The following is a 10853-nucleotide window of genomic DNA, read 5'->3' on the forward strand; positions in this document are numbered from 1 at the left end:
GGAGTAATTTCGAATGACAGAAAAATTGACCAATCATATCTTTCCTCTAAATGGGCGGGCCTTGTTATCACTAACTTTATGACAATTTCCGCCCGCTGTGGGATCTCTATCGGAAAAAATATATACGCTGATAAACTAACTAGCTATTATTCACGTCACGATGGAAGCCGCAAATAACGTAAGTGAGGACATTTACTAGGCCGCTGAGCCAATAATAATATTATTTATTATAAACACTGCTTGTTTGTCATGAAGTGTCTGTCGCTAATTTGTTTTGTGTCAGCGCTGTCATGATGTGTTGTCTTAAACACATTACATTTGTTGGTTTTGTGTGATGGGAGGGAGTGTCTGTACGTTTTGCCCGCTGAAGTGCAGATATTTGTAATGAGGATTTGCATTTGACTTAAATTTAGCTGTTTTATTTTGGTAATATCAGTCACTCTCGCTGTGCTGTTTTGTTGCCGTCGCACATCGGACAAGAAGCACAGTGGTGCCCCGGTGCAACACGTATCACACACTGAACGCGTCGCGTCAGCAAACGGGATGAGAAATTGCGATCTATAGCACAATGAATCACGGAATTTATTAGAGCCACAGAAAGACAAACGTTTTGCTAAAAAATGCACAATACACAATCTTCCAACCTAGGATGAAGTCATTATGTACATTAACAATAATTTGGGACAAATATAATGTCATTTAATGGAAAATGATGTGAGTGGCGCTGAGGCTCTCTGTGGCGCGGCAGGATTATGAACAGCGCCCGGAGTCGGGATCCACGGACAGTCGCCAGTGGCGCCACCGGTGTGCATACAGTCATGGAAAACAATGTGGGGGAATTTTAAAGACGTGGTGCGGCGCGGTGCAGGGCTGCACATGTCGTCTGGTGTGCGACCGCCTTAAGGCTGGATAGCCTCTTGTTTCAGAGCTGGAGTTGTCAAAGATGACTTTTAGAAGAAGACACCGTAAGCTAGGCTGGTAGTTTTTCCCCCCGACGAGTATAGGAGGAGAAGGCCTAGGCTGAAGAGTCACGGTTCGCTACTGTAGCTACGCTAATGACAGCTAGGCTATAAATATATAAACATGCTTTAATTCGATTTTTTTGAAGACAATATTCATAGAAAACCAAAGTTTGCAAGACCAATAAAGACACATGAATTTGATCAATGAAAGCGAGACGTTGTGATGCATTTGTGACCAAACGGGGCAAGTGACAGTTCGGTCAACTTGTTGAGCTACGAAATTCCATGTCTTTGTTAAAGTTGGTAAAGCAAGTCATTGTAAAGTGCTCACATCCTGCCTATTATTGTCCAGTCAGCACTTTTTTTTTTTTGTTAGACCAAATGCAAAGCACCATAAAAGATAGTTCCTCACTGCACACATATGGTCTTGTGATCTTCATGCATCACACGTCTGGCACTTCAGATGTTTTCAAAGTACCTGTGATTTAATTGAATTAAAAATTAACAATAGTTGCCGTATCATTCAGTCCATTCACCAGCTGACTGGACGCCACAGAAAGAGCGTGTGTTTGAGTTCAGTGAAGTTTGAATTGCTCTCTGAGCAGTCTGAAAGCACCATAAAGCCATTTTATAAAATATAGATTACAGAAGACTTTATTACTTCAACAACCGTACTGGTTTGAGGGCAAATGCTGTTCTCATGACCTGTTCTGTGCTGTGTAAACAGCGACTCATGAATCAGAGCATGAGATCTTTGCTTATAGTCTAGCATCTGGGAGCTGCTTAGTAGCTCGCTTAAAAGAACGATCCTGTTCAGAAGAGTGAGCTGGACATCTGTGGTTCCCTTAAGACACTTTGCAGCTGAAGTTATTAAAATGTTGCAAGATGGAATTTGACCTGCCAGCAGTGTCTAACCATTTGTGCTGTGCTAGACACTTCTCTGAATCACTCAGACCTTCAGTGCAGCTCCTCTGAATCAATTGACAGCTGACATTCTTGAGACAACTGAGCTGTTTGCAGATAAACATCAAGTCATCCCTTTGTCTTCATGTATTCATAAAGTGGCTTGTTTGATTATTTGCTTTAGTAATGTATGAAATATACCTAAAAAAACATTTATATCTTCTGTTAAGTGTGTATAGTCCTGGGAGGCTGAATACCAGCACAAGTGGTATGAGTAAACAATTTCGCCACTTCCCTAACTAAAAAAGATGACTATTGGTGGAAAAAAGCAGTCTATCATGTCCTCATTGACCAATAGGAGACAAGAGGCAGAGCTTAAAGAGATGAGTCACCAGACTGAGCTACAGATCCAGGCCTGTGACTCACCAGCACTATGGTGCAAAGTGACCTACATCGTAGTCTCACATGAGTGCGTGCTTTTCATCCTGCACGCTCCCTCATTTTTCTCCAGCGTCACCATCTCTCTGTGCCCAGCAGCACTGGCCCATTACCATAATGGTGTTGGTAATGATGAGGCCTTGATTCCATTTGTATCCATCTCCCTCTCCCCCTCTCACTGGGTTAACTTTGAATAACACAAAGAAACGGGACTCATTTTTTTATTGAGTGTGTGTCGGGTAAGTATAGGGAGGCTTAATAGTTGTACCAGGAACCACTTTCCCCAAGAGAGCTACCGCCAACGCTGAGAGGTATGCAGCGTTTTCCTTTCATGGTCTGCCCTATTTTTCCTCTCCCTCTCTCACACTCGCTCTCTATCTTTCTCGCTCTCTCGCACATAACTCACAAGCTTTCCTCTATTTTTCTCACTTAGACACACACCCACACGCTCAAAGACTTTCACGCCATAATATTTTTCTCACTCTATGTGCAAGTAACATAATTGTCTCCCTATATGTGGTTTCTACTGCATAGAGCTCACAAATAATGTTGACTGTAGCCTGTTTTGACATGCCCTGTGAAATGTCAAAATATGCTAGTACTGTACGTATAAGTGAAATACATATCCATGTGGGAAATGAAGTGTAATTTATATTGATTTTCAGTTTAGTTTATTTGTATAGCAGTGTTTAAATACCTGTAGTTTGCCATTATTTTGTTTTGCTTTTGTGAAATTTAAGAATTAATGCCTGAGGCAACAGTGGGAAGGAAAGCACCCTAAAACAGAGATGCCCAAACCAAAGTTGGCTTATAATTATTAGGTTTGATTTGATTTGACACTTTTGTTTTATTATTATATTAAAATGAATAGAATATAAGTGACCTTTATTTGTTAATTTCAATATAGTTGGATACAATGCAACTGCTTTCAGCCCATGACCCTCAAATCAAGTCTGATTTTTGACCCTAAGATAATTATATATACAAATTCATACCAATTTGAACACATACGTAGTATTAATGTTTGATTATCATTTATGTTGTTGTTGGTGGTGGTGTTAAATAATATTTATATTAAGTTAGGTAAGATATAAAGTAATAGATGTGTAATTTTTTTTAGAGTATGTGGTATTTTTAATACATTTATTTTTTTGTGATGGTATATTTATAATAAATAAATTTTCTACGTTAATGCAAAGTGTATTTGCTGTGTGTGATTATTTGTCTTGTGTTTCATTAATAGACAGGGGTCAGGGCAATTCATTGAGTTCAGTTAACAGTCTCTAGGGGAAACTGAGATACAAGAACCATCTTTCTGCCGTTCACCCCTTTCAAACCTCTTTTGCTGTGACAGGACATCAGTGCCAGATGCATTATTATTTCTGTCTTACTCTCAAAAATCAAGTCCTAGTGATTGTGGTAAGATGACATTTTCGCCCTGTTGGGATTTCAAACCCTCACAAAATGATAAGAAAGGAATGAGTAAAATTATTGAAAGCTACACCTGTGCTCCAAAACCTGGCACGTTGCCTACATAGTTGCAATGCTTTTTGGGATTGCCTCTTTTATGAAGGATACATGCATTGCTGCCTTAGGTTGTGACTAAAAGCATTTAGAAGAGTATTTTAGAAGGCTGCATACATTTTGATGCCTTAAAATGCTGTCTAGGCAGCCTGTGTACTGTGTTTTGGAGCAGAGCCTATGTGTTGGCAGTTTTAATGTGAGATTTAACTGGCCTGCCAGCTTTGGAAGCGAGTGGAAGTACGTGGTGATGTCAAACAGCTAAAGAACACCTCGGTGACTGATGTCTTCTGTGTGCACGAGGGCCGTCTCGGACAGGTGGTGAAACTGACCCATTTCCGAAAGCCTCACAGCGGTTAATGTAAGGTTACCCTGGGTCGAACCTCTGGGCATAATTAAAGTTGATTTCAGCATGAGGTTGTTCCTTCCAGAGCTACAGGCCAACTCAACAGCCATGACTAAGACGCGTCTCCTCAGAGATGCAACAGAGTGCGTAATTAGAGCGTGCCACCTGATCACAGCTTCACAGGAAGCTGCTTGTGCTGCCAGTTCTGCGGTTATTCAGGGTTATTCGGGTTCAGGGAAGCAGCTTCTAACCCTCAAACTTTCACTTATATAAGAGCGAGGGATTTCTCTGTTCAGTTCAGCCGTTCAATTTTTAATATGCACTATTTATTATAGATCAGATCGAGGAAGTTTGAGGCATTGTGGTATGGGTGAGAGTAGATGAAGGCATAATTTTGCCCATCGCCCCAGTGTCTGCTATCAGAAGAGCAGTTCCCATAATGTTGTCCTGGATCTGTGTTGAGCTCTGTCCCTGTTATGAAAAATGTGCCACTCATATTGGAGCTGCGCAGCAGAAAGAGGTCAGACGGCGCTCTAGGGAACGAGTGAATGGCATAGAAAGAGAGAGCGAGATTTGGTGAAAGGGAACGAGTGCAACAGTGAGAATAATTGTGGGAGAGAAATGAACTGCTTGACATCTAAAAACAGTCTCACCTTCTTTAAGCTTCGTGTTCGTGAGAGCAGGATGTGTGATGCCAGCCGGTAGTTTTTCTCACTTCCTGTTCTCTCTCTGTGTGAAAATACCATCTGCAAATGTTTTGTGCTGAGATACAAGTTTGTTTTATGTTTTTCCAATAAGAGCTCTTATTTTATTTATTTATTTTATTTTTTTTAAATGGTGCAAATTTATATACAGATGAATTAAATTGACACATTGTTTGAAGGCATTGGTACTGCCTTTTGCCTTTGAAGGGTAAAACAGTTGCATCAAAGGACAAAGTATGAAATATTTTTGGCAACACTATCTAACACATCTGTATAAATGTATAAAACACAAGTATAAATCTTTTTTTATCAAGTTATCTTGTCATATTGATTCATTTTCAAATTATTTCTTATTTAGGAAATGTGATGTAAAAATTTAATTTCTTTTACTGCAGCACGTGTTATTTCATTTTTTTTTTTATTATTAAATAATGATATGTCGGCTTTATATTGGTCATCTGCCATCCCTAAGATGTCAGTATCTGCCATCAAAAAAACAAAAAACAATATTGGTCGACCTCTAGTTACCATAGTCATTAAAAAGCTTGGAATTATTAGGGACTTGTAGGGAATAATAAAATTGTAGCTTCCAGGCTTGGAAAATTCATGCAAATTTCTATCTTGAACTTTTTTTTTTCTTTCCTCTCATTTGCTCAGCTCTTATTACAAATTAGCAAGAAATAGCTTTTTGAGTCATTTCTGTAAAATGTTTTTTGTTTTATTCAGTGATTGACTGGAAATGCATTGTTCAGAAGGTGTATTCTGTATATTTGGGAAAACCCTGTGTTTCCCAAGTTATTGTTCGTAAATCTCCATAACTGTGCCTTCATGGGTCTCTGTTTTTCTTTTGTAGTTTCCCCACATTATTTGTGATTTTTCTTGTTTTCTTTCTTCATTTGCTAAATAAAACCGTTAAGCAGCTCTCAACACACTGCATTGAAGTCAGTTGTGTTAGCGTTTGATCGTGTGCTGGGAATCGTGTTTGCGTTTGTGGGGATGTTTGCTGTATGTGTGTGGCAAGAGATAAGAACTCGACATCCTCATCTGACTCTGTGCTAGCCAGGGTGGGTATTTTTAGCTTTGACTGCTTTTTCTGAACACAGGAAATAGACGCAAACGGTTGCCCACTAGCTCAGCAACAGTGCATGTGTAGTCCGATGGAGGTGAGGTCTCGTTTTCTACTATACCACTCGTAATAGACAAAGCTGAGATCCTACCTAACTCACTGTTTAACAGGGTTGGGTTAAAAATATCGATTTCTCTATTTTAATCTATTCTCATTTTTATGAAACTATATCGATTCATAAATCCCAAGAATCGATTCGTCTAGCCTGTCAGATAATGAACGGAACATTGTAGCGCACCTCCCATCCAATAGACCCTTTTCATAATGATGTCAACTAACGTCCGCTTTTCTGCAAAGTAGTGTATCTGTACTTCTTTTATACCTTTGCGCCGGAGACTTCTCGGGAAAATGCGGGAACAACTTGAAATATAAAGGCGTCCGTTATGAGTTAATACTAATAAAATGAATGCACTTGCAGTCGGGTTCTTTTGTAAGCGTTATTCTACATCTGCTTTAGATGGTTGGGAGGCTAGCTTGCAGCAACTGTAGCAATGTTATAGACTTGCTTTCAGATTTGTATGATAACGATTACGTATCCACACAAAATATATACTTAAAACTAGGGATGCACTGATACCGATACTGGTATCGGTATCGGGCCCGATACTGAGCTCCTGTACTCGTACTCGTTAAAATGCCAACAACAGACAGCAGAATGGAGTTATTAGAGATTAAGGATGTCTACGAAGTATATGTATGCAATGAATATAATGTTAAACATTCAGTATTAACGCCTGTATAGCTGATGTGCGCGAGTTGAAAACAAAGCGCACTGAGTGGACTGAGCGTGTGGCGGCGCAGATGCGTGAGCTTGTCGAGTGAATATACCTTTCTCACAGACATCACTGGAAAGTTTGTAGTTCGGTCGGATACGTCAAAAACAAGTAAGTAAAACAATGCACAAGTTACCTAACGGTAGAGAGAGAGAGAGAGAGAGAGAGAGAGCGAGCGAGCGAAACTGTTTTATGTAATTCCCTGGATAATTTATTTGATTTATTTCAGTTGTTGCTGTGATTATTGTAATAGTGAGTACACTGTGTAAATTCTCTGTGTATATTTACATGCAAGTGTAGTTGTTCTGCAATAAAAAAAGACAAACCTCGTGATTTTATAATTTTTTTTACTATATGGGAAAAATTACATGGACACAAGTCATATTTTATATTAAATATTCTCATTAAGACAAGTTTCACATCCATAAATGCATTTGATCTGAAAAGAAACCCAATATTATCCAGTTTAAGAAAGAATAAAATGGCTTTATATTGAAACCATGCAAGAAGGACCGCCGTCAAGCCTTAGTGCTACAGAATTATGGACCTCTATAATTACCCCGTTTAATTTGACTTTACATGTATAGTCTCTTTCTTTGTGGATTATTAATGATTGATATGATCGATATGTAAACTTCATTTTATTATTGATTTCTGAATTATATTGTCATGTTTATCAAAATAAAGCAGAAAAATATAGACCCCGTTTTATTGATATTTAAATGGTACAAGCTTGTTTTGTTGAACTTTATTCTTGTACATACAGACGCTGTATTGAGCAGTACATAAATTATTGAATGAAAAGGCTTTCTGTTACCACATGTTTGTTTATTTGACAGCTATATACTGTATCTGATCAACTTAATCTGCAATAAAGACAGCAAACACTGCGCGAGAGTCACGTTAATCAGAAAGTATGACTGCTCAGTTTTCAACTTCTCCCTCAACTTCAAGCGGCAAATCTCTGCGATCGGTATTCGGTAAGTTCATTTGAGATGCCAGATGCCTCGCCTTGAATGAGGACGAGAGTAGACCGCTGCAATTATCCTCTAATCGTATTTGTGGCAGATGTATAAGTGTCTGGATGAACTCCGTGCTGGTAGCGATAGCGCTTTACTATGCCGGGCGGAAGTAAGAATACCCTGCTTCAAGTCAAAACGTAAGTTGCATGACGTCATGTGAAAAGGGTCTATAAATTGCAATAAGATTTGTGATTTGTTAGTTTTGATATGAAACAAAGTCTCATTTCAAATTCTGTCCATTTTATTGTCATTCTGTCCATTATTATTATCATTATTATATTCAAATATGCCGTTTTGGCGCTGTTTAATGTGGAGTGACAGATCGCTGTAGTGCCTCGGTTAGAAGCGGCTGCGTGAACTGATCGTCTCCTCCGCTTTAATAGCAGTTACAGAATGAAATAAACATGAATGAAAATCTGAAGGTATGTTAAAAAGAAAGTACAAGTTACCGAAATCCATATCCTATCTCATGTAATCGCTCAAACAGTGTTTTAAATGCGTAAAAGTTTTTTTTTATTTACTGTTCTTCAATATTTAATTTATGTTTGAATAAATCCGTCAAGTTTTTGTGACAACCAATGCTTGATTTATTCAAACATAAATTAAATATTGAAAAAAAGTAAAGTAAATGTTTATATTTCAAAAAACTAATTGGAGTAGAAATATAATTATGTAAGTTAAAGTTAGTATTATAACTTTAATATTACAAAAACTTTGAGTAGCCTATATTTTAAGTGTTTGTATACAAATCAGCAAATTTCAACCTTCCATATTATTGACTCTCAGGTATATTTTACAGCATTAGTTGAGAGACGTTTTATTTATCGCATCAAAATTGGAATCAAATCGAATTGAAAGCTTGTGAAGGATAATCGAATCAATTTGTGAAATTTGTGTCAAAACCCAGCCCTACTGTTTAACATATTTCAAAATATTTAAACCAAAAATATTTAATGCTACTGCAGTAGCAAAAACATTTAAAGGGTCAGAGAGAAAGGTCAGAAAAATGCTAAATAATGAAACCCAATAATGATCCCCATTGACTTCCATAGTATTTTTCCCCATACGATGAAAGTCAGTGGCTACCAGCAACTGTTTGGCTATCCACATTCTTCAAAATATCTTCTTTTGTGTTCAGCAGAAGAAAGACATTTATACAAGTTGGAACAACTTGGGGTTGACTAAAATTTTGGAAGGGCTGCCCCTTAAATGCGGCAATTACTACCCCTTTTCAACATCTATTAGGGGTTATTGAAACAATATCTAAGTCTCTGCATTAATGACACCTGCTAACTGCACCCACATAATAGCATGTTCTCCTTCACTAGCAACCTGTGTCTTCATCTCATTTTTCTCTACGCCATGGCATTTGTGAGAGACACGGCGGGAAAGGAGAGGATGGCAGCAAGAGAGAGAGACACATGAGGGTTGCAGAGTGGAATGTGTCTGTGTACATTTATGTTTTGAAAATATACCGGTGCCATCATCACCACCATGCAGACAGTCATTTACATGTGGGCATATTCATACAGGGAATCATCAGTGACATAGAGAATTTCAGCTATTCAAACTGCAAAGCCCTTGTCGTTTTGTGCCCTTGACGTGTGGAGAGGGCAGGATGTACTCTAGCGTGGGTTTTTCCTCATGGTCTGCTATTTAAATCACAGTTGTTTCATAAGCTCTCGGTCATGGCAGCTCTTTGACGGTGCAGTGCAGCTCCACTCAAGCACAGCGTGCGGTTCCTCCCTCCACACCTCACCCCGGCTGACTGTCATGACTTTATTAATTAAGGCTGGCACTCGTCCCAGTCGGTAGCAGCTGAAACTGGGAGGAAAGCAAGAGCGAATGTGTAAGAAGAGCGTGTCACCAGCCTATCTGTCTGCTCGCTCCAGGAATGGAGATGTTCTCCTGTCAAGCTTGACCTTAGCTGCTCATCGGGATGCACAAGCGCTCCCTCGCTGAGCCTTCCTGGGGAGCGGCAGCATCTTTTGAAGGTTGAAGGTCACTGCAGACTGTTGCTAAAACACAAAATGCTGTTTTCTCTGTGCACGAAGGAACCTAATAATAAACCTTGTGAGGAAATTATGAGTCAAACTAAAGGCTAAAGGCACATTGAGTCAAACTAAAGGCTGTTTCTGTTCTCTTGTAGCTGTGGAGACCCAGAGCACAAGCTCAGAGGAGATTGTACCCAGCCCACCTTCTCCACCACCACCACCACGGATCTACAAGCCCTGTTTCGTCTGCCAGGACAAGTCCTCGGGCTACCACTATGGAGTTAGCGCATGTGAAGGGTGCAAGGTAAGAATCTAGTCCATTTCAATTTGCAGAAGGATTGAGGCCACAAATGTTTTTGGTCGCTTTAGTCACACTTGTCTATGTTAGACGCCAATTTCAAAGTGGCATCTGTAAAGAAATATACAGACTAAAGGCCATTTTGGGCCAGTCAGTTACATATTTATGGTCAAGTATGTGTTTTGTAATTTTGAGAAATGTTTTCTCAAAGGTTTTTTGTGCTAATTTCTTTAAAATAAGTGGCACTTGTTTTTGATATTTTGTTAATGCAAATTAAGTATTAAGTATGTTGATTATCCTAATACTTTTTGGAGCCCACTGTTTTTCTTTTGAAACATGAATCTCTGAATTTTGGGGTTCACAATGTATTGCTAACATATTACCATATCAGATTTATTTATTGATATTAATGGTTGATAGTTTAGTTATTTACTTGCCATTTGTTATCACTTAATGAGTCAGATATTGTAATATTTTACCAATATATATATATATATATAAGTATATATGTATGTATATACACTACTGGTCAAAAGTTTGGGATCAGAACGATTTTTAATGTTTTTTTACAGGAGTTTCTTATGCTCATCAAGGCTGCATTTATTTGATCAAAATACAGAAAAAATGTAATATTGTGAAATATTATGATGTAAAATAAAGTTTTTCTATTTTAATATACATTAAAATCTTATTTATTCCTGTGATCAAAGCTGAATTTTCAGCATCATTACTCCAGTCTTCAGTGTCACATGATCCTTCAGAAATC

General features: G+C 38.4%; 1 protein-coding gene across 4 annotated transcripts in view; it reads left to right on the plus strand.

The window, feature by feature from the left end:
* LOC107689638 (retinoic acid receptor alpha-B-like) overlaps positions 1 to 10853 on the plus strand; it is a 92764-nt gene that overhangs the window by 58045 nt on the left and 23866 nt on the right. For all 4 annotated transcript variants that reach the window (XR_001634356.1, XM_016487722.1, XM_016487724.1 and 1 more), the window contains one exon: positions 9945 to 10093. Coding sequence is in view for 3 of the 4 variants with exons in the window: in XM_016487722.1 (XP_016343208.1) it covers positions 9945 to 10093 (149 nt within the window). In the remaining variant the exon portion in view is untranslated. The remainder of the gene's footprint in view (positions 1 to 9944; positions 10094 to 10853) is intronic.

This window comes from Sinocyclocheilus anshuiensis, unplaced genomic scaffold (assembly GCF_001515605.1).
Source record: "Sinocyclocheilus anshuiensis isolate Anshui unplaced genomic scaffold, SAMN03320099.WGS_v1.1 scaffold813, whole genome shotgun sequence".
Lineage (NCBI taxonomy): Eukaryota > Metazoa > Chordata > Actinopteri > Cypriniformes > Cyprinidae > Sinocyclocheilus > Sinocyclocheilus anshuiensis.